The following is a 24,140-nucleotide window of genomic DNA, read 5'->3' on the forward strand; positions in this document are numbered from 1 at the left end:
TGGCGGCAGTCCGGGTGTACAAATCCCTTTCTCCTCCATATCGCGGTTCAATATGGACTTCAGAGAGTCAAGGCCCAAGTTCCTTTCCCCCAATTATTTCCAACCACGGCCGAAATAACCCCCACTACGAGTCTTTACTTGTTGTGGAAGTACTAGAGACGTCAGACGAAGTCTTGATGATTCATAATATCATCAGTAGGGATGTGATGCCATGCGCAAAATAGAGCACTTTATGGCAACTAGACAGGGGTTGTATGGGTTAGGAGTGATGGATTGAGTCAACCATTGTTGTCATATCAACGTGAATATGGATTTGAATTTACTGTGAACATTTGCTAGACAGGATCTATATAACTATAGTTCTATGATTGAAAATCAGCAGTGGGGTTTTCACACCTATAGTTCATCACTCTTGAGTCTGAGCACCTATCTACCTAGTCAAGAACACTTCCTACATCCTACAAATGCTTGATGCAATTTCATAAAACCAGAGATGGTATATCCTATAGCTAGAAATATAGGTATTTTTGTATTTATATTTCCAATGTTGTAGACCATTCATTCAGTTAGAACTACCAAAACTCAAATAACAACCTCTGAATTAATTTCTCTTGACCATTGAAAGTAAAGACTGGAAGACATATATGTTCTGAGTGAGACATGTTTACAATCTGAATATATTGTATTCCATATATATCCTGAATATACCATTCCCATTGGTTTCATGGCCTCCTGCTCTACAACCTTTGTGTGATTTTCTTATCAAAAAAATCACTAACATATCAAAGTAAGACCCAAACACAGAATAATATAAAATAAATACACTGTAAATAGTCCACATGTTAACTCATACATGAGTTTAGAGAGTTTAATATCCATTTTGAGAAGGTTCTAACAAACACCAGTGAATCAATCATCCAGGTATGTTCAACTAGGTGTAGCCTACTATCATCCCATTCAACCAAAGCATAGGCCAGGATTCAACCTATTAATACGTTTCTAGGGTAGTCCTATGTTAATGTATGAACCATTTATATTGTCGGAACAATTGGCTGTGATTGTTGTGCGTTATCCCTTATAAAGGTAATGCACTAAGGGCCGGGCCTGTTTCTACTGTGGATTGCTCCCATCGCGCGATGAAGGGGTGTAGGTGCACCGAGGCGGGCGCATGCGCAGGCGCGTCCGCTATGGTCAAATCAAGAGGTTTTATTTGTTCCCTGACATCAGGCTGAACATCTTCTCCATAAGGGGATTTTCTTCTATCCTTCAAAACCGCGCTCCGGCGGTGTAAGAGTGCGGAGGAAATTGACAGTAGAAGATGAAGAAACGTTATGTGGATGCAAATAGGCTGAGGAAGATGAAGAAGATGAAATTGACGGAGAAGCTGTCTGAGAGGTAGCGCTGTGTGTGTGTGTGTGTGTGTGTGAGACGCACCGCAGGGTGCCATTGCTTTTGTTGTGGTGCCGTCTTTGTGTAATCTTCCCATCATGTAGTCTCACCTCAAGACTTGATTTGTCCTGTTGTTGTTTTTCAACCACCCACATCGTATTTCCCATGCATTGAAGCATAACGGTATCATAAATAGGCGTTTGTCACAGGCCTGATGTACAATATTATGATCCACCATAGCATAGGGCGCCTCTTGGTTACTTTATTATGGCATATTGTTGACAGAGCTATCGCTGTGTAGGTGTGTTGGTCATCTTCAATCAGAACAGGCTACCATCACCCCACACTTGAGCAAAGATCTAGACATAAAGAGCCCAACCTCAAATGTTATTGTAAATACACATAGCCACATAGTGATAATTAGGCTGTTCTCTTCATCATCATTATTATTGGTTATTTTTGTTGATGACTATAATATCATTTTTATTTGTATTAAGAGGTGCTCTGCCCTTATTGCTATTGTTGTTCTAAAACGAGGCCTCCATGCACTGCTTTTTCATCCATGACATTTATTTTACAGCGTTACAGAAAGCGTCTAGACCCAGTCTAGACTAAAAGCATTTCACACAGAGGAGATCTTTTTTTTATTTTTTTTACGCGTTTTTATCTGACACAGGCCTATGCAATTTAAGTATGCAACATTTTGATCTTTTGTTATGGTATCATTTGCCCAAATAATTACATTTGACTTAATCAGCCATGGCTGTAGGTTTGTATTAATGTTACATCCCAGTGGCACAGCTCTGTTACAATGGAGCTGTCTGGTGTCGGCCACGAGATAAAGGGGATAGACAAACAGAGATGTGCCTGGAGACACATTTCGACACCCTTTCCTCTGACTAAAGGCTCCTAGTGATGTGCTCTTCCTTTCTTGCTCTCTGAGATGAATTATTGCCATGGTAACCAAACAAAGAGGCGGCTCCGCGGCGATAGCAGCCTATAGACGAGCCAGAACAAAGGAGAAAAACCCCGGCTCCTGTTTGGCATGCAGTGGGGGACACAATGCATGTGTAATTAACAAATAGCCATTCTCTCCTTGCTTTTCAACGTGGAAACACACTGTAGGCATACACATATTCACTTCCATCACATTATTCCACTTCCAGGGTAGTGCGAGTGAACGATGAATACCAAATGTCCTGAAAGACCACGTGTAACACCGTTAATGTGACTGGCTTGTGCTGGCTTGTCTGTCTGCTGTCTTTGTTTGCTTCTGAGATTGTTATTAATGTAGTTATAATTGTTATGGATAAGAGACATATGTTTAGTTTAGAAGTGTTTTTGACAAATACATTGTACATTTTTTCATATAAAATAGATACCATACATTCAGGTTTCTAGGCAAGACAAATTTGCAACCCCTGGTTAGGTCTTTACTAAAAGCTACACTAAATATATGGTGTACAACCTCAACCGTTCAAGGATGAGTTTGACTTAATAATCACACAAACGTTCTCTATCTGAATCCCCCCAGCGCTTACACCTTCCTGAAGTGCATGATGGTGTGGTCTCTGGTGCTGCTGGCCGACTTTGCACTGGAGTTCAGACTGGAATACCTTTGGCCTTGCTGGATGTTTTTCGGGAGCGTGTACACCACCTTCCACTGCTACGGGCTGGTGAGACCCTGCCTTTGTTGTCATCCATCCATGTTGAGGATGAGTTTGTATGTCAGCAGGTGTGAATCAGACGGGTTGAACTAACGTGGACGTTGCTCTCTGTTCCCAGGTCATCTGTGTGGTTTTCGTCTGTGCTGCGTTCACTTTGGATATCTTTTGTTTAATTTTTGTCCCCCTGCACTGGCTGTTTTTTGTGGCCAGTACTTATGTGTTGTTTAACTACATTTGGCACACAGGTGAGTGACATTTATGTTAAAGGTGATTATAAATATTATCTTACAGCATATATACAGCAAATTATGGTATACACTTTTATTTATCTATGAATTACTTTTATTTTGTATTACATGATATTCATATTATGACTCATCATATATTTAATAGTATTTGTTATTCTAATTTGACCATTTATAGTGAGCTGAAAATGTATAGACTGTAACTCTACTTGGTGTTAGTTTAGCTTAAAATATAAGCATTGTAATAAGTATTATAATACATAGTGTTATGTTGTACGACCAATTTATTTTTTCTTTCTTTAAATATTATTTTACTTAACACCAACAATGTGGAGATATCTGTCCCTAAAGTGCTCTGATGGTAAACCAGATCGCTCAAACCAAGATACACAAACACATTTTTTAATGCAAAATCATGAGAGCATCATGAGGCCTTGCCTTGTGAGACAAATCCTGATCTCCTGGTTTCACATTCAGTTTCTCTCTTCAGTTCAGTGTGACCTCAAGGCCGTTGAGAGCCTCTTCAAAAAAACCATTGTTAGGACCAATCAGCGCCTTGCAGCCTGCCGGCATCAAATAAATGGTGTCCAGGGAAAGTGAAGCAATCTACGCAGCAATAAAAAATGCTTTTCTCAAATAGAATGAATATAAATGTTAAAAGGATTTGGAAAGAGGAAAGAGATCGAGAGCGTTTAGATAGGCCATCTGATTGGCTGCCGTTATTTGATAAATACATTTCCGCCCAAGGCCCCAAGGCCAGACTGATATATTGGCCAAGCACAAACTAATTTGGATTGTCTCCCAAGGCTGACACCAAACCCTCTAGGTGTGGATTTAAGAAGTTAGCACATTCTCAGCAAATATTAGCAAAGTAGTCTGGACTCTCGACTACTAGTCTAGGCAAATATTTAAATTTTTTTCCGAAATGACTCATTGTCATTCAGTACCTCTTTCACTTCCAAACACTTCAAATGTTTTGGTTTGCCATCCTTAATGAAGTGCCATACTGTCAGGAAGATATTACAGGTTACATGGCATCCCCTCTTACATGCAGTAGGTGTACATTGATGTTTCATATGTTGTTCCCCTTGCAGAGAAGGGCATCTGTATTTCCACAGTGTCCCTGTGGATCCTCCTGGTGTACACAGAGGCTTCCCTTCGACTCAAAGACCTCAAAATCTCCAGTGCTAACCTGTCTCATTTGTTTGCTGCACACTGGTATGTTGTTTCTGTCGATGAACATTGCGTAAAAAAAAGCCCTGAATGTCTTTATTTGTGGATCACATATGATCATTAAAAACAGCAGACCACTTTTTACAATCAACAAGTGCCATACGACAATGCCTGTAAAAAGTATTCTTCTTGAGGTTTAAAAATGAGCAATGACCTCTTGCCTTCCAGAATGGAATAATATTAGCATGATTTCTCCAGTGTGCATCATACTTACGCATTGGTTTAAATTGCACACCCCACTACCACCAATCTGATATAAAAATATAAAATATATAGTCATTCGTAATGGATCATCCGAACAGAAAATGCATTATTCTGATGGATCTTGATATCGGAGTAGTTTTTTTCCCCACACACAATCAATTTAATGAGAAAGAGAAGTCTCAGAGTGTGAAACGTTCATTTCACAGCAGTGCCTCTCTCTAACCGTATCTCCCCATCTCTCCCTCCCGCGTTCCATGCTCAGCATCGGCTACCCCGTCGTGTATCTGGGCTTCGACGCCACTTGCTACTTCACCAACATCTTCAAGCTGCGCACCCAGAAGGCCGTGCAGAGCGACAACCACTTCCACATGCACCTCCTCCAGCACTCCCTCCCCCAGGGCCTGCAGCTGTACCCCAAGACCGCCCCAGACGGGGCCGGCGGTGAGTACAACGCAGTGGGAGCGCCACTCTCCGCCTTTTACACATACAGCCGGTCGGCGTCTCGCTGGAGGCGAACGCGCTGCCTCAGGCCTCGATTCAAATGTCTGTATGGCTGCCAAATGCTCTCCTAGCCAAGATAACACCCCCAGAATTAAGCCCACGTTTGGCACTGTTAAAATGCCTTTGCCTTTTAGTCACCAACCACCAACAACCAGAACACCAGCCACCGTGGAACCTTGAAGTCCTGTGCAGAAAATGGTGATTCGTTGAGGAGAATAGCGAAAGTGACTCCACTGAACTGATAAGAAGCTCTAGATTACCATAGGAGATTATAGGAGGAATTCCCAACTACCAGAAATCTGATGATGGGTGTTATTTTTTCATACTTCTTTCATACTTCTTGCTTCTTTAAGCATAACTCAAACACTACTGTCTAGCTCAGTGAACAGTTGTGGTTGCTACTTAAACAGATATAAGAAAGCTTGCCCCGGACAATGCTAGTTTATCTGTAATGACCTGCCTTACCTATTGGCTTGATAATGTAAACAGGGGTTCATCGTACAAGTGCCTCAGTTGGTCTGACGGGCAGCGTTTACCTCTAGAGGGAGCTTTGCTTGTTGGTCTCTTATGATTGGCGAGGGGTGGTTGGGGATCGGACTTTCAGTGCTCATGTTTGTGGAAGTAGAAATAACATTCAGAAGTGGTCCCGAATCCAAAATGAGAATATGCCTCAGTTATCAGGTCAGCAAAAGTAGCGTTAAAACTGATTAATCAGCATTGATCCTGAAATCCAATAACTGATATCTGTAGCTACCTCTGCCAGTGTTATGATGTCCATCTGACCCCCTTTCACCGGCGTGTCCCTCGTGTTATGATGTCCATCGGACCCCCTTTCACCGGAGTGTCCCTCGTGTCCTCAGCCTCAAAGTGGAAAACCAGAGAGGTGGGTCAGTACCAGGGCCCGGACGGCGGGGCCCCGGGCCCCGAGGACGCGCCCGGCAGCGAGGACTGCCTCCAGCTCCACGGCGAGGACCCCAGGGCGTCCGACAAGGAGCCGACGCAGGAGGTCAAACCCGTGGACCCCCCCAGCCGCCGGGCGCCCACCTCCTCCTCCTCCTCCTCCTCCTCCTCCTCCTCCTCCTCCGTCTCGTCCAAGACCCCCACCACTGGCGGCGGCGGCGAGGCCAGAGACCCGGCCCCCGAGGGCCCGCCCCAGGAGGAGCAAGGGGGCCGGGCCGCGCCGGCGCCCATCAAGAGCGGGTCCCCGAAGGCGGCCCGCGGCCGGGGCAACACCAACACGCCCTCGCCGCCCCCTCCGACCTCGTCCAGGACGGACAGGAGGCAGAGGCTCCACTCGAAGGCGTCGGCGGGACACGGCGGGGACCCGGCGGAGCGGGCCGCTCACAACCCCCACGCTGAGCAGATCAACAAGTAAGGAGCCCTCCAGACTTATGGTGTCTGAGTTTATACGCAGAACATGGAAGGGTTTCATGGTGCTGAGGAACAAAATTCACCCCCAACCTCTCTCTCTCTCTCTCTCTTTTTCTCTCTCTTCTCTCTCTCTCTCTCTCTCTCTCTCTCTCTCTCTCTCTCTCTCTCTCTCTCTCTCTCTCTCTCTCTCGTCCCTCTCTCTCTCTCTCTCTCTCTCTCTCTCTCTCTCTCTCTCTCTCTCTCTCTCTCTCTCTCTCTCTCTCTCTCTCTCTCTCTCTCTCTCTCTCTCTCTCTCTCTCTCTCTCTCTCTCTCTCTCTCTCTCTCTCTCTCTCTCTCTATCTCTCTCTCTCTATGTCCCCTCTCTCTGTCTCTTTCACTCTTCCCATCGCTGTACCCCTCCAAGGCTTGAGCAAGAGTTCAGGAGGCTGAAAGGGGAACTGCAGGCCAGCAGACAAACAGAACAGGAGCTGAAGAGCCATATCTGCAACCTGACCAACAGCGAGAGGAGCCTCAGACCGGAGGTGTCCTTGCTCAGGCAGTCCAACGTGCTGCTCCAAAGCAAGTGAGTAATCAAACAAATGACGCCATCGAGGAAAGCAGGTCAGCGTTTGGCTCCCCCTGCTGTCCGTTACGTGCAATGCATCTCTATCCACATCCTCAAAGCGTCTTTCTGTCTTGACACGACTCTTCCTCAGGATTCTGTGCTTGACAAAGACCAAACACAAGGACAAGCAGACCAGCGCAGCGCTGGAGAAGAAGATTAGGGCAGAGCGAGAAGCCAGAGCCTCCATTGAGAAACAGATGGTGGAGCTCCAGGCCCAGAAGATGGAAGAAGCGGCTAATTCAGCGTGGAATTTAGCAAACAGGTACAACCAACACTCAGGGGAGACAAATCTGTTCTGAGTACTAAAACAGCTAATTAGCTTTCATTTTGTACCACATTAATAATTTATGCATGGCACTGGGTGTACGCTGGTGCTTTGACGCTGCAACGTATTAAGGGCTTAACTTTAACACAGACTGCTAACGCTTCTCATTGCAGCTTCTCTCAGCCATTTTCATAACATGTAAATTGTGAATATATAATGCAGACATTATAAGATAATGCAATGTTTTTTTCTATGTGAACTGCCCTGTACAGTCAAGGTAATCAGAGCTCTCTCTCTCTCTCTCTCTCTCTCTCTCTCTCTCTCTCTCTCTCTCTCTCTCTCTCTCTCTCTCTCTCTCTCTCTCTCTCTCTCTCTCTCTCTCTCTCTCGTTGGCCTCAAATGTGTATCTCTGTGTTTCCATTCTCCCTCCGCCCCTAGGCAAGAACACTCTGAGACCCAAATGTTAAGGAAAAGGGTTAAAGAGTTAGAGACAGAGTACAAACAACTACAGCTGGAGTATCAAGTGAAAGAGGGTCGCGTGGTAGATCTAGAGAGTGATGTTGAGGTATCCTTTTTCAAAACTCTCCTTTATTTCGATCAAACTGTGTGTGATTTGGCGTGGTCCAGTACTTGGTTGTCGTGTTTTGGTTTGGTCGTAACGATTTTCTTTTCTGTTTTGTTTGCGTGGTTGTTTTTGCGTTTGTCAATGTAAATTCTCTTTTGTGTACGTTCTGGGAGCTTGATAGCTGGACTTGGGGAATGGGGGGGGGGGCATTGATTTTGATGTGATTCATTTGGGCATGAAATCCACATGTCATCCCTCCATTAATATGGGACTCCACGTGGGTGTACTGTTGCATTTGCATCTTTCTCATTGGATTTGTGTATTGTGTTTCCGATTCAGTTTCATTTTGGTGGTTAACACTGCATAAAAGCATGCCGTAACAGAAGCCTGGTCGTTCATAAAAAAACACTGCCCAGCTTTCAGTGAGGTTCTTTAGTCATCTCACAGCTTTTATTGTTTTTCGAATGGCCGTGTAACACCTCCTCCCCCATTGTGAAGTATTTTTGATGTGTTGCCTTGGTTTCCTAAGTGGAGCATGAACATTGTATAATTTCCGTGATTGAGCTTGATGAATAAATGTTCATATAAAGAAGTAAAGTAAACTATACTGCAAAGCTCAAGAAACCAAAGCATCAACAACTTAATGTGATTGCTCGCTGCTGAAGTGTGTGTTACTTATTAGTATTTTTCGTATCTATTCATCTTACCAGTCCGAATATTCTGAATATTTATGTTCTAATGCGTTGTCTTTGGTTGGTTTGTGTCTCTGAAGGCTTTACAGAAGTACCGCTGCGTGGAGCGCGACACGGCCGCCATGCTGTCCACGCTCTCGGCGCTGCAGGACAAAGCTCAGCATCTGGAGTACAACCTGAGCGCCGAGACACGCATCAAACTGGATCTGTTCTCCGCCCTGGGGGACGCCCGGCGGCAGCTGGAGATCGCACAAGGTCTGAAGAAACACCCTGACTCCTCCATCCATTCTGCATGGTATTAGCTCAAAGTACTACAACCTCTCTCTCTCTCGCTCCATCACTCCCTCTCTCTCTCCCCTCTCTCTCTCTCTCTCTCTCTCTCTCTCCCCTCTCTCTCTCTCTCTCTTCCCTCTCTCTCTCTCTCTCTCTCTCTCTCTCTCTCTCTCTCTCTCTCTCTCTCTCTCTCTCTCTCTCTCCCGCTCCATCACCCCCCCCACCCCCTCTCTCTCTCTCTCTCTCTCCATCACTCCCCCCCCCCCCCCCTCTCTCTCTCTCTCTCTCTCTCTCTCTCTCTCTCTCTCTCTCTCGCCCCCCTGCAGGTAAAGTGCTGAGACAGGACCGCGAGATCGGCGCCATGAAGCAGAAGATCGCCGAGGTGATGGCGGTCAGCCCCAGCGTGTCGTACATGAGCGAGCGCTCCCCCATGCCCCACTACGTCACCAAGCTGCTGGGCTCCGACCGCTACGGCCTCAACCCCCGGGCGCTCATGTACCAGTGCCTGAAGAAGTAGAGGGGGGTCGGTCGGGCGCTGTCGGCAGGGGGCGGAGGTTGTTGTTGTCGTGGGAACCACGTGGGACTCTGGGCCGGGCCGCACGACACAAAACGGTGTGATACTTTGTGGCGGATCATGAGGTCGCAGAGAGATGAACCGATGACTCTCACAGCCATGTTTTCTGAATACCAGAGTCCACACAGAGGTGTGAGCGAGACACAGCCGTCTGAATGCTTTTTTGCTGCATTGCTGGTGCTAAAATGACATCTGTAACATCCTTAAAGAGCAAAAAAACACTGACCGTTTTACAAATTGATATGCTGGCGTTGCCAATCGATTGCTTGTGAAAGGCTTTACGTTGAATACCATTGATGGTATTTGTTTACATCTGACTTTTACCAACGTTTTCTATGATGTTGCTATTACACAAGCTTTCTTGACAAATAATGAGCATTGAAATCAGTTTCCTCCCGGATAATCCCTCCCAGTATTTTAGGTTTGAGGCGGCCTGGGGACGTAGGTATTTAAAGGGGTTGATGAACGGAGCCAGATGACTGCGGTGGTGCTGTTGCTGCTTCACTGTGAGAGCGGAGGTCCCTCGGGTTAATGTTTTAAAGGTACGGGTGTCACTTCAAAGACAAAGATGTAAACTGTGAGATGACAGTATTGAATTTATCTCTGGCCTTAAGCCAGTGTTTAACATCGTAATGTTTGGATGTTTGGATGTTTGGTAACTGTTGGAACCCTGCATTGGCTATCCTTTAAGAAGGAATTGGAGAAAGTAAATTAACAATAGTGGGCTAATTAGTTGCTATTGTGTGAAACATTATCATCTAAAGTTTCAATTTTTCAGTAAATTAAAGTGTAGTTGTGTAATTAACACAACATGTGACCAAATGTGACCAAAATTGTGGGGAAAATTTGTTCCTAAATTTCATGATTGTGCCTATATTACATTATTTTAATACTGGGAAGTCAAACTAATTTAATGTGAAAGAGTAATGTGTTTGAATTGAAGTGCTATGTACTGTTTTTGTAGTCTTTCTTACTCAAGATGTAAAGAAATGGAAAATACCCTGTATTGACGATAAAAAAAAAATACAAATACAAAAACATTTCATGGATGTTGCCACTTGGGTAGGTATTCTTGTTTAGATTGTCTTTCTAGGGGTGTTTTATATTTCATAAAAGTATTTTTTAGTTTTGATGTAATTTATTACTTACTGTAATTTTGTACGGCAATGTGTTTGTCCGCATGAAATGTCTTACTCAATTGCAATTTCTTTGAGCACACATTGTGACGGAAGATATGTAAAGCATTTTAATTGAACAAGGGCTAGTTTCGTAATATTTTGATCAGACGATTGAAACAATAATGGTCCTGTATTATTATTTTTTTTTACTAATAAACACTTAGGAAAAAATAAAGTTTTCTTAACGCTTGTCCTGGTTCTTACCTTTTGACTGCTGGTCAAAATGCAGACGAGGCCAAATCCATAGTGGTTGCATTTTGATAGACTTATGGATACAAGACACCGAGGCAGAAAGGACATCACCGTTTGGATTGCAGTGTACCAAATGCTGAAGGGAAACTACCAATTCTGTGTCTGAGTAATCAAATTACTCACACGCTGAACACGCACACAAAGCAGAACCAACACACGTTTTCAAGGTGCATATTTTTATTGGAGTAATTGAAAAAGAGGAGGGCGGTATTGTGCAGAAACAGACATACAGTTACAGCCGTGCAGCCAGCATACAGTGCATACAAGATGGTTACTAGCATGCCATGCACTCCGGTGCCTGCATCTCATGGATTAGACAGACCCTGTGAAGATCCAGACAGAACAAACAGTGAGCTCTACCAGAAGTCACCAGTTGTTGATATCGACCAGTGCTTGACCACAGGGCGTTCGACAAAGGATCAGCCATTGTAGGGCCACCCTCGGAGAGACGATATGATAACGTTCAGGAATGGCTGAAGATTCTAAACCATTCAAGGTTTACCATAGGTCTTTAACCACCTCGTAGAGCTACAGACTAAAAACAGGGGATGGAAATGATCCCCGTTTCATATACACGGTCATCTTTAGGGTTTAGAGGCCACAGCTTCAGGCCCATGGATATTATATGTACATATTTTCTATACACACTGACACACACACACACACATGGCACCAGCATATCATGTTGTTCAACCTTATCCTGAAAAGGCAATGTAATAGACAAGTTAAAATAATAACAGCCCACCGGACACCAAAGCCAGGTGAGGTTTAAACATTTTTCAAATAATCAAAGAACCATATTCACCAAAAGACCACTTGTTCAAGTGCTGGAAGTGAAATACGACGCGCAAGAAACAAATAAACAGATGATGGATTGTGTTTGTTGGCAGAGAAGTTGACAGTAATAAAGACAATAGATCGTTAGCTTCAGGCCCTTTGAAGGCAGAGACTGGATGATCGACAGAAGACAAGAGGTTATCAGACACTCACACACACAGGAATCACATAGACCAATATAACCCCGGGGGGGGATTTTCGCATTTCTCATTATCAAAAAACAAAGTTCAATACAGACTTATATGAAGGTTGGAGCCACTTGTTTCCATTGTTCTCTAGATCTTTAGAGAGACTTGAGGGAACCAAGCCTAAATGTAGAAATGCCATTCTGCGGGCTCTCCCAGCTGGTTCAGAGGAAAGAAGCAACACTGGGGGGAATGGGCGGGCACTGGAGGGCGAAGAAATTACGAGGATGCGAAGGCAAGCAGGCCATGGCAGGCCCCCCCCCCGCCCCCGATCAGACCCTCCTCCCTGGGGGGGGGGTCCCCGTGGCTCCAGACCAGATCGAGGGGGGCGGCGGGTTCAGGGAAAGGAGGAGGTATGGGGGGGGGACGAGGAGGAGGGGGAGGGTGGCGCTAGGAGGAGACGGTGACCGGATTCAGCGAGCCGCTCCGGCCATAGAACTTGGAGAAGGCCTCTTCCAGGACCAGCGCCAGCCGCGGCTGATCCCCCTGAGGCCGGGAGGTAAGAGCAGAGATGAGTGGTCATGACGGCCATCATGGACAACGAGGCAGAAGGGACCACGCTCAGCCTACCTCGTTGATGAAGCCCAGCTGAACCAGCTCCACTGTCAGCTCCTGGACGTTCTCATCTGAGCCAGTAGACAAAGACACACACACAGGATAAAGGTGACGGTGCGACAGTGCATTAACTACTCAATTCCGACTGGATTGCACATCATTGGCCCCATTGCATAATTCCCCAAGTCACGTTTTAAGGTTCATCTTGTATTAAGCGTAAAAAATGCCTCGAGGCATTCATAATTACATTATGGGATGTAAAAAGCACTCTGGTTGGCTTAGGTTACAGCCAATGAGGCAGTGATCCGGCAGCGTTAGGAAGATAGTTAGGCTAGATATCATAATTTGGCCAAATTATGACTGAGGCAATTGTGCTATGAGGCTAACGGTATGTTCGTGTTCTAATATCAAAAAAAATACTGAATTAAAAAGCCATGTTAACATATGACCCCCTGCTGAACGGGTTGTGTGTATCGGTCATAGAATCCAAGGGAAACGCACAGCGCTTTATCTCTGAGGACAATATGAAGGAACATGCTGATGCTTTCACATCCTGATTGCAGCGCGGCTGACCGAAACTCAATTTTTGGTTGAAAAGATGATCTATTTCCAATGCATTTTTCCTGCCTACTCTCAACCCTGGTGATGGTTGCATAAGAACGAGCACATGATTCTGATTTCTCCCACGGGTTCTCCATAGAGCACAAGACCGGTCATCAAGCCTTTCAATTCATGGGACCATTAATGATTTTTTTTTTTTTTTTTTTTCACATTTAGACCAAAAATCTCTCAAATAGCTAAGTGAAAGTGTTTAAAGATCTATAAGCCAACATCCAACCGGATCCGGTAAGCGCAGATGAGTAAATAGGACAATCTTAATCTAATCTTAAAGCAGTCTTAACCAATCCATCCTGCTGAACCGAGCGCTATTGGAATGGAGACAAGCGCCGCTGGGAACGTGGAGGAAACTTACTGGGTAACAAATCACAGCTCAAGTGTCGGTTCAGCTTATCCTCCAGCTTCAACAGAAGCGTGAGCTGAAAGAGAGACGGAGGAGAGATTCAGTTCATCCGCACGCGCGTGCGTGCGGGCGCATACACACACACACACACACACACACGCGCGCGCGCACACACACACACGAGCAAAACGATCATGAAGCAAAGCCTCCTCTCCAATAATAAAGTGAGGAGGAGGAGGAGTGGGATGTTTGGGACTCACGTGATGTTTAGAGCCCTCGTCAACAGGCTCAATGTTGCACTGCATCTGCAGGACCTGAGGGGTGAAAACATGCATTCAAACTATATTCGAACAGCCCTGCTTTTCAAAAATATTGTCATACACGTTCTAGCCCATTTAATTAAGAAGATATCGCCAGTTAGGCTGGTAACCAGACAAATCTGCAGGCTCATGTTTTATCTGCTCTTGCACATGAACAGATGTCCAGCAGAACTGGCTCGGGTCGTACCAAACACTGTTTATCTAAAATGGGGCAGGTTGGAAACATGACCTAACTGAGCCACCTATCGGTTTCAGAGAAATTGCATCATGATTGTCATATTGGTCTGCGTCCTTTTAGAACTCCCTTGGAAATTGAAAATTATCTCAGAGGTTTCAGCCTAATACGCTTTAGTCTGCCGATGTAAAGCCAGTTGCGAGCAGTGTTGCCAGATCGGGCCAGATTTGACGCTGCAGCCAGTGTTGTCAGATTTGGTGGGAAATCGTGCCCAATCTGGCAACACTGGTTACGAGCGCCCTTTCAAAGCAGTTTAATTATTAATTAAGAGACTCATTCCCGGCCTGTGTCGGGCTCCAGCTCCCTTACCTTCCGGGTCTCCAGCTCAGAGGGCTCTGGCGTGGGGGACTTCACAGAGGGGAGCACCACCGGTGACTTGACGGTCTCCTGCTGGGGCTGCTGGGAGCCGGGCACGCCGAACGCCGTCAGGGGGTAGATCCCATTCCTGTAAAGACCCCCCCTCTGGTTAAGCACTGTGCCCCTGGGCCCCCACCACACTAGTCCTCATGTCCACATGATCACACAGTGAACTACACATGAACCCAGCAAGTGATGGATTATCTTCACCAACAGGGCAGGGATCCCAGTCTTATTAGACACCGAAACCTCCCGGGGGTCATGTTTCACTCGGAAGCAGCCCCCCTAAACTCTATTATAGCAGAAGCATGAGAGACCAACTTTTTTTTAATCAAAGACAGCTGTAACCGACTTGAGCGAGGTGTAGTGGTTCACTCAGTGACTGATATTTCGTGTACATGATATAGTTTTTGAGTACAAATTTGAGTTGGTGACTTAACACAGCCCACACACAAAAATGAATTCTGTTTTGTAGCGCAAATTCTACATTTTCTAGCATTTCCAGGACGTACAATCAATTTGGACATTTTCCATGAGTTTAAGTGCAGGTTTTCCAGGACGTGGGGTTGCCCTGACAGAGTGTGCAACTACAGTAACACCGACCCCACCAACCACCCCTACACCATTTGCATTACTTGTGTTGTTTTCCTACCTCACGTCTTCCAGGAACTTGTCCAGTTCTAGCGCAGGGAACTGGGAGAGTCTAACAAAGAGAAGGAAATCACACTTTCATCAAACATACAGTCATTGCACCATGAAGCTAGCCTAGCCATACAAAGACGAGGCTGTTTGTCCTCTTTCTCTTAGTTGGTTGAATTGAACTGTTCATGGCAAAAGAACATGAGAGTAGCTCAGTTCTCATTTAAGAAGTTATATTCACTGTTCATCATTCAAGTGGCATATTCCTAACTACATGGCTCAGAAGACAGTGTTCAAGAGATCCAACACCTTAGGTAATTTTCTATAACTTTCACTGGACTATAACTATCAGACTTACTTGAGCTGAACCCCTTCCTTGATCTCCACGATGACCAGGTTAGGATCCATGTTCTTGGTTATCTCCTCTAAAGCGTTCTCTGGAATCATGTCTGAACGTACCGAGAGGAGAGAAAAATCATGTTCATCTTATTGGAGAATATCTCCTGTGCAACATCTAATAACAAGAGCCGTCTTTTATAAAAACGTACATGGTATTTTTACACAAACAATATTTGTGTTTGCAATATACGTTTGTCAAAAATACATTGCGGTATGACGGTGTGTGTGTGTGTGTGTGTGTGTGTGTGTGTGTGTGTGTGTGTGTGTGTGTGTGTGTGTGTGTGTGTGTGTGTGTGTGTGCGTGTGCGTGTGCGCGCGCTCACGCTGGAGGCTGACGATGCAGTGGGCAGCCAGCAGCTTCAGCAGGGGCACCTCAAAGAGGGCGGGGTGGAACAGCAGCTCCTTGGCCGTGGGCCGCTTGCTGGGGTCCACCTCCAGACACTTCTGGATGAACTCCTTAAAAGATGCAAACACAACCACAACATGCATCAGTGGCTGGTTGGGATGGATACTGCCTGCACCGATTCATGGGGACGCCGGCGTGTGCTGACCCTCTGCAGCGGATCCTCCAGGAACAGGATGGCACTGTTGATGGCCTCCTGGGAGACGTAGGAGGACTCTCCGTTGCTCTGGATCTCCAGCACTGCCATCTGAGGTAGAGGCACAAAACAAGGGAAACGGTCACCATGCATGTCAACCTCCGGTGCACTGTGGAAGGACCAGAAGACACGCGCTAAAGCACAATATGTGAGCACGATGATGGGTATTGGTGCCACGGTGGCTCAGACTCATGGGGAAGGTCGTTCTTCTCTTCAATAGGACGATAGTGAGGTGGCCGTTACCTCCAAGGCGCACATTCCAAAGGAATAGATGTCCACAGCGGTGGTGACGTCGGCCACGGCTAAGGACAGAGACAAAGAGTCAAGGATGTGGACCAGACGCATGACTCACACTCCATGCCCCGAGCAGTATCTCAGACCATTCAATAGCTCGTCACGGCCTCACCTCCATACTCTGGGGCGAAGAAATGCAAGCTCTTCTGCTCCTCCCGACACGTTTTGACGTGGTTGTTAATGGTGTCTGGGGCCACTGGAAAACAAACAAACAGGGGAAAGGCATGGATCAAAATAAAGGCCAGAAACATGTTAGTTAAAGCAGCATTAAGTAATTCCGGACAACTAGACGGCAGCCTACACAATACATCATCTTTCCCTCAAATGCAACACTGAGACAGACTGCCATGTGGTGCTCCAGGGTTTCGGCTAGCCAAAATACCAGTCAAATATAAAATCTAACGTATCGTGACAAAAATATTTGAATAAACAAAATTAAATGAACATAGCCTTCTTTGCTGCCTTATTACGACGTGAACATGCAATATTTTCTAATAAGAAGAGCGCCGGTGATACCGACAGATGGATTTAATCCTCAACCAGCAGTGAAGCTGCTGGTTGAGGATTAAATGCTCCGTCCTTTCACTAAATTATCCTATGAATTTAGAGAATTCAATTAGAATGGGGTTTCACTCTTTAATCAAAGTGTAAAATAATATAGTGACTGGCAGTACGCGGATGAGGGGATTATTATAAAATCCGACCTCAGTCTTCACGCAGCGTGAGGCCATTGTGTGACTGGATGTTAACAGTCTCCTCTGGTTCCCACCTGAGCCGATCTTGATGAGGCCGTTGTGCTGGATGAAGATGGTGTCACAGGTGAGGTTGCCGTGGATGATGGGAGGCTCACATAAATGCAGGTAGCTGAGGACCAGCAATGCAAACATAGTGTAATTAAAATCAAGCACGCTTTATTTATATGAATATTTGGACCTCGTTACACAGAGGTTGGTCCATCTGTGATGATCTACACTTTCCAACATTTGTTATCAAAAATATATCTTCAAAATTAATATTAACTGATGTAGCTAAAACAGGATATCACATGTTGGATGAAATTCAGTTGTTTGCAGTACTGACCTGAGAGCAGAGAGTATCTGTGTGCACCAGCGCTTCCAAGCCTGATAGACAGAGAAGGCAAGAGATTTTGTAAGAGTTAATTGCAACATTCCATTACAACATCATAGTAGATGGTGATATTTTTTTTAAATAGAAATCATGTCGATAGTCATGTAAATAAAGTCAATTCCCAGAATGAAGCAACACAATGGTTATTAAAGCCCTTGCACTTGAGACTGTTTGTAAATCTGGGAAGAATTACTGTTTATCACCAAAGAGAACAAAATGGGAATCTTCAAGATTAATAAAAAAAAATACATTTCTGATAGGGATGAGCAACGATCGTTGAATAGTCACGTAGAATATCGAATAATGAATGTGACTATAGTTATTTATTACACAGCTCTTCTCAATGCAGTTGAACGCTCCGTTCACTTGCATGGGCCTTCACAACTTCCGGTGGTGAATCATTTTTTGATAATTCACCGTTGCCTAAGCATATAATGACCACTGTCAAGGAAAGTCGATTTTTTTTTTTCTATTGCATCACTCAGGAAGTAGTCCGGTAACTTATCAACCCCAACGTCTTTGGCAGACTATTTCTCTGCTGATCAACACTATGAATGCTGGTAACAAATAAATTGTAAAAAGAAGTGTTCTTTTTTTGGCGTCTAGTTCGCTGTCATGCAGGCTGTGTTCATTAAAATAAATAGCGATCTGTTTTCGGCGCATATAGGCCTATCTGCCTCAGCCCACGTTGAAATAATTCTGATGTTGAATGTGTATGGCTCAGTTGTTGAAATAAACAGATTGATTTCAAACAAATCATAAAAGCTTCCCCATGTGTCATTCTGTGTGCGTGTATACGAGGTGCGTGTGTGTGCGTGCGTGCGTGGGGGGTTCTCGATTGACCGATTTTCGAATATTAATCGAATACTTCTCAGCGAATATCGAATAGTATTTTTGCCAGAAATGCACATCCCTTATTTCTGATGGAACTGGTCTTCCATTATCTTCGAAAAATCAATTACATTGAATGGGACAGGACCAACATTTTGGTGGTTTGGGGGGATTTCTGATGCAGCATGAAGAACATCTGTAGCACTAACATGGGTAAGTCAGAGGCAGTTTGTTTCAGATGGGAAAACTAAATATGACCCTACGTACCTTTTCATTCATCGTCTTGTGGTTTTTCTTTGTCTTTTTTAGAAACTGTTTTAGACTTCCCGAGGACATGTATTCAGTGATGAAGATAACCTGCAAAGGTAGACAGTAAAACAACTCTTAGCACTACCCTCCATATAAATTAGAGAAGGATTGGAGAAAGAGGAATAGTGAGATGCCAACATACCCTCGCTCTGTTCTCCTTCACATCGGCCCAGTACTTGTGAAACTTCACAATGTTCAAATGCTCCAGTTGGATCAAGTTGTCAAAAACTGCTTTAACCTTTTCCTGTGCAAAACGGGAAGACAAGAGGTCTGCATAACTATTGTGAAACAACAACAATGAAAACCTGTCACAGCCACACGGCAACCATTCAGAGACCATCAATTTGCCGGCATATTAGCATTAACATTAACATTTAGCAGACTCTTTTACCCAAAGCGACTTACAATAAGTACATTTGTTAGAAGAAAGAGAAACAATATATCGCTGTCGGTACAGTAAGGATGTTCATAGAACCATGTGCTAAGCACTAATGATCGCTAAGTTGACCCATTCCCCGTACACAACAAAGATAGCTAGGATAAGATGCTATACAATGTACTATTTTTAAGGACGTAACACAAACAATAAGTATGTACATTAAGTGCCGTGTACATAAGCAGCCATTATATTCCAAAAATCCTGCTCTAAAAAATTAGCATGATCACAGAGGTGCTGGGTGCCGTATTCAATGGTGTTGGCAGCAGTAATCCTGATGCTCAAAAGACCTACAAACAAAAAGGCTTCATTAAAATATCATCTTAGATCTTAACTCACCTCCTGCAGTTTGAAGTTTTTCCTTTCTGAGAACATGACCTCATTCCAAACCACCTCCACTCCTTCCTCTGTGTCCATTGCCAAGTAGGCATTATCAATCCCGGGAACATTGCGTTGATTCACCTTTTAGGAACAACAGATCAGGGGTCAGTCACTGTATGCTGATGAAATTGACACATTATCACACATTATAACACATTATATATTATAATCACATTAGGGTTGCCGCGGTGTGGACATTTCCCACAGAGTAATACACTCGTGTCAACACCGGTATTACAGAGTATAAACGGTATAAACTTTGAAACTAGGTCAACCGCCATCTTCTCCGTCAACTCTCCTCTCACATTCGGTGACAGCGTCTGGCAGCACGCCAATTCTCGGTGACAACGTCTTATAACGTTATATATATATAATGGTATAATTTAATTAAGCAATAGATCACGACAGGCTGTGGTATGTGCTCATTATACCAATGTGAAGGGGGTCGCCGGCCCGGTTTGTGTCTAATTTTTTTTTCATGAGAAAACACATCAAAAATAAAACGAAAAAAAAGATGACGGCGAATTTTTCTTTTATTACTGAAAAAAAAACAATACAAAATAACTGTTGGCCTCAACACCGGTCACCCCGTATACCGCGGCAACCCTACATCACATACAATCGTTTCGCACCGCCTACCTCTTCTTTTCGTTTCTGCCAGCGACCACATGGACTTTCTTCCAGGATCTCTGACTCGTCCTCACTTTCTTCTTCCTCATCTTCTGTGGCTGCCGTTGGCGGAGGCTGTGTTACCATGGACACCGGGGGAGATACTGATGACACCCCCTGAACCGTCGATGCGGCGGCAGCCGCGCCGGACTCCTGTCGCACTTCCTGGACAGGAGCCTGCTTGTTCTCTCCCTCAGACATCTTCACTTCCCCTAAGGCACAGCCGCCTGCACAAAACATTTAGTTATAATAACACTATTCAACAAGTGAATCACTTGTCTAACTAGAGCACTAACGAGCATTCACCTCACAACACCGTCTTGATAATGACAACACAGTACTACAATAATTTCGCCTTTTGAATCTAATAATGTGTTCAGTGAAGCATGACATGTTTAGAGTACACTGATTAGTATTCGATTACATGGATGCGCTTGAGAAAGAGGCCTGACCATAAGTAATAGTACCGTTGACCATGTATTCTCTTCGCAATACAAAAACATTGTCACTGTAAACAACAAATGGAGACGTACGTGGATGAGCTGGTGTCAGTGACGCTGCAGAGGAGCCGGTCTGGGGCGGCGGGGACGATCAGCTTCAAGAGATCCTGGGGTTGTTTCAACCACTCCGCTAGTTTAGCTCACCTATCTCCACTGCCTCGGCTCTGTACGGGTCTGTCCCAGGCCTGGAGAGACACCGAGCTGGCTGGCTGGCGCAATGCGAGGCTAGCGACCCTTCGCAACTTGGTCCTTGCTAACGTGACTTCTCAAGACCAAAGACTAGTGTGATAACAGCTATGGCTAGTGTATCTGGTTATACACTTCCGCGTAATGTCTGACATACATTTATTGAAAACTCGCATTATATCATTCTAGCAGAGTAAAATACCCACAGACTGAAGTGACAGATGTCATAATAGCAAGTATAAGTGACCAACTCTCACACTTAAAGGTTAAAGTGAGATGTTAGCTAGCTAAAGATGATGGCGACGAGGTTCAAGGATGCGGACAGAATGTGAAGGAGCGTCACGTGATACGTCAGAGGCAGAGTTGCCAGACGCATGGGCCTATCCCCCTTTTGGAGCTTCAAATAATTCTCATTTATTTTTTGATGCCAACGTTCATTCTCTGTTGGTGAGAATAAGAATAAGAGATTTGATTTAACCTTTATTTATTGCCAAAGGCATTTTTCAAAGTAGTGCTACACAAAAACACCACGTGATTCATCTCAGGCACTTATAGGCCTTACGAAACAAGGAAAACAGATATCAACCCCTACACAGCAAAAACACTGGTGTTAAATTAACAGCTGTGGTGTCAAATTTAACACCGGCAAAGAGTCTATATGCATCCACACTACCTGGTGTAAAAGTATTACACCAGTGTTGTATTAACATTACACTGGAGTTAGTGTTAAAATACAATGTTAAAAGTTAAATCTATTTTCCCAACACCAGTGTGAATGCAACAGTGTTGAAAGTCTATGTAATAATGACATTATTGGGGGTTTTAACTAACACTGAGTGTCTATGCTAACACTATTTTTCAAACACCAACACCGGTGTAGTGTGAATGCAACAAAATTTAGTGTTGAAAGTATGTAATAATGACACTATTGGGTGTTTAGCTAACACTACTGAGTGTCTATACTAACACTATGAAGTAAAAAAAAAAAAAACTCATGCCACACTATCTTAAATAAAAGACAATACACAGAAGCTCAATTGAATATACATTTTGTATTGAAAACAGTTTACAGTCAATATTATAGCATTTCATCACAGCTCATTTCAGCATTTCATCACACAGATCAAATATAACAGAATAATTTTGCCCATCCCTAATCTACACCCATATTCCCACACATTTCACCCTCTGTCTTGCGGGAACCAAGCTTTGGGACGTGACACTATAAAAAAAGCTCTGTCAGCGTGGTTCCATACCACAACTGATCAAGATGGCAAAGCGATTCTCTGTTCAGACTGCCTTACAGTTGATATTTGAAGAGACAGAGGGTTTTGATGGTGATGCAGAGGAAATAGTTTCAGAAAGTGAGGATAACTTTTCTGAAAATTCAGAGTCTAACACTGAGTTTGAAGAGGAGGATGAGCATCAGCCAGCTCCGAAACGTAAAAGAGCCTCCGGACTAGCCCCTCAGCAGCCAGGACAAGCCTGCGAGCAGCCAGCCCCAGGACCATCCCGTGAGCAGGCAGGACCAGCCCGCAAGCAGCCAGCCCCAGGACAATCCCGTGAGCGGCCAGGACAATCCCGTGAGCGGCCAGGACCAGCCCGCGAGCGGCCAGGACCAGCCCGCGAGCGGCCAGGACCAGCCCGCGAGCAGCCAGCCCCAGGACCAGCCCGCGGGCAGCCAGCCCCAGGACCAGCCCGCGAGCAGCCAGCCCCAGGACCAGCCCGCGAGCAGCCAGCCCCAGGACCAGCCCGCGAGCAGCCAGCCCCAGGACCAGCCCGCGAGCAGCCAGCCCCAGGACCAGCCCGCGAGCAGCCAGCCCCAGGACCAGCCCACGAGCAACCAGCCCCAGGACCAACCCGTGAGCAGCCAGATGTAGGACCAGCCCGTCAGCCAAAAATAAACGCTGTGAAGTGTGTGGACCCAGGATGGACAGAAAAACACAATATACATGCAACCAGTGCAAAAAATACATATACAATACACACAGTGATACTCTGCCCCTCATGTGTGGTATAGTCTGATATACGTATAATGGCCGTGTTCATAGGCTTTAATGTGTTGTTCAGACAGATGTTATTGAGTATGCTTCTATTTCTAATGATGTTGATTATTTCCCAGTTATGCCTGTTTTACGATGCATTTCCTTATTTTGTTACATTTTAATGCAAAAATAAACAAAAACGAGTGGCACCTCTATTCATAAATGTGATTTAACAAAGGTAAAGGGAACAAATTTAACATATGTGTTGTTTATATTACTTGCAATTGGGATGAAGTATTTAAAAAAAAGTTTGATTATGTTGAATTAAAAGGCAATGGGTCCACCAGACCCAGCAGCACCTCCTGTGTAACAAAAAAACAAACACCCGCAGGGTTAAAGGACAGTCCCTTTTAACCCCAAATGAGTGAATTAGTGTGGGATTTTATGCCACGGTGTCGCAATGTTCTGCATAGAGCTCTTTTGTGCGAAGGGTAAGGTCTGGGTCATCCTCACTGAATATAGACTGTAAACTTGTTTTGTCAGTTAAACAGAATCTGCAACAAAAAGTTGCACTGAACGATTCAACCATACCAAAAAGGCCATGTACCGCCAAATTATCACCAGTGACCTGAATAACAGACTCCATCAAAGGTGTATCTGAAAAGGGTACCTGAATGCCCTGCGTCTCCAGAATTTTTAAATCATTAATAAGAGGCTGTAGGATTGGACCAAAACCATACTTCTTCAAGTCCTCTGAATGAAAAAGTGCAACTAGATGAATGTTCATCAGAACCGAATTGAGCTTGGGTGGCAAATTTCTTAAAATAAAATAAACACAGCCTGTTTTATGTATTCCTTTTTTGGATCCAAGCGGATTGGCAGTTTCAAAATCATCATAATAAAGTTGGATCTGGAGCGCATATCTTTGCTGTGAAAACAAAGCATGATTTCTTAAGTATGAACCGTCGCTAATGTCTTTGAAAATGCCATCTTCATGAGGCTTTACTTGCTGAAAGCAGGAACTAAGTTCCTTATTGCTAAAGCCAACGCTACAGCCAACAGCCCCTAGGGGACCTCCTAAATCGAGAGCAAGACAGACATTACGAGAGCGAGACAGACATCTCTTTCCCGACAATCCCCTCTGTGCACAAACCCAGATATGGTAATTAGGGCTGGCCCGAATTATACGAATATTCGAATACTCGTTCGGAAAATATGTATTCGAAGCTTAAATCAGTATTCAGAGCTTCATTGTTTTTTTTTCGAAATGCTACCTTAGGTTAGTTGTTTGTTTACGTTCGCAGTACAGCGCCGCACCAA

General features: G+C 44.6%; 2 protein-coding genes across 3 annotated transcripts; one reads left to right on the plus strand and one right to left on the minus strand.

The window, feature by feature from the left end:
• Window positions 1-1,160: 1,160 nt before the first annotated feature.
• Window positions 1,161-11,809, plus strand: si:dkey-12h9.6 (macoilin-2). Its single transcript, XM_060041649.1, has 11 exons — window positions 1,161-1,395; window positions 2,924-3,065; window positions 3,175-3,301; window positions 4,396-4,519; window positions 5,001-5,179; window positions 6,100-6,610; window positions 7,015-7,173; window positions 7,307-7,477; window positions 7,919-8,045; window positions 8,818-8,992; window positions 9,337-11,809. Exons 1-11 carry the CDS (start codon window positions 1,319-1,321, stop codon window positions 9,525-9,527), a joined length of 1,983 nt encoding a protein of 660 aa, XP_059897632.1. The 5' UTR covers window positions 1,161-1,318; the 3' UTR covers window positions 9,528-11,809.
• nrbp1 (nuclear receptor binding protein 1) lies at window positions 11,174-21,184 on the minus strand. Of its 2 annotated transcripts, none has more exons than XM_060041642.1 (18): window positions 20,683-21,184; window positions 20,120-20,376; window positions 19,439-19,561; window positions 18,806-18,907; window positions 18,622-18,711; window positions 17,476-17,516; window positions 17,165-17,259; window positions 16,508-16,591; window positions 16,345-16,403; window positions 16,054-16,152; window positions 15,826-15,958; window positions 15,462-15,552; window positions 15,117-15,167; window positions 14,417-14,552; window positions 13,813-13,866; window positions 13,565-13,628; window positions 12,607-12,662; window positions 11,174-12,522 (listed from the first exon to the last, which is right to left on the minus strand). In XM_060041642.1, exons 2-18 carry the CDS (start codon window positions 20,348-20,350, stop codon window positions 12,427-12,429), a joined length of 1,605 nt encoding a protein of 534 aa, XP_059897625.1. In that variant the 5' UTR covers window positions 20,351-20,376; window positions 20,683-21,184; the 3' UTR covers window positions 11,174-12,426. The 2 variants fall into 2 exon arrangements, with proteins under 2 accessions (XP_059897625.1, XP_059897624.1); XM_060041641.1 differs by having other exon boundaries at window positions 12,607-12,667; window positions 13,564-13,628; window positions 20,683-21,183.
• Window positions 21,185-24,140: the final 2,956 nt, after the last annotated feature.

This window comes from Gadus macrocephalus, chromosome 21 (genome assembly GCF_031168955.1).
Source record: "Gadus macrocephalus chromosome 21, ASM3116895v1".
In the NCBI taxonomy this organism is placed as follows: Eukaryota; Metazoa; Chordata; class Actinopteri; order Gadiformes; family Gadidae; genus Gadus; species Gadus macrocephalus.

Bases quoted from the DNA above. Each gene is read 5' to 3' on its own strand.
- si:dkey-12h9.6 (XM_060041649.1), top strand. From the start codon at position 1,319: ATGAAGAAACGTTATGTGGATGCAAATAGGCTGAGGAAGATGAAGAAG. The intron at 7,478-7,918 runs GTACAACCAACA...CTCCGCCCCTAG, and splicing joins GCGTGGAATTTAGCAAACAG to GCAAGAACACTCTGAGACCC. The intron at 8,046-8,817 runs GTATCCTTTTTC...GTGTCTCTGAAG, and splicing joins ATCTAGAGAGTGATGTTGAG to GCTTTACAGAAGTACCGCTG.
- nrbp1 (XM_060041641.1), bottom strand. From the start codon at position 20,350: ATGTCTGAGGGAGAGAACAAGCAGGCTCCTGTCCAGGAAGTGCGACAG. The intron at 19,562-20,119 runs GTAGGCGGTGCG...TGTTCCTAAAAG, and splicing joins GGCAGAAACGAAAAGAAGAG to GTGAATCAACGCAATGTTCC. The intron at 17,517-18,621 runs GTACGTAGGGTC...TCTGTCTATCAG, and splicing joins ACAAGACGATGAATGAAAAG to GCTTGGAAGCGCTGGTGCAC.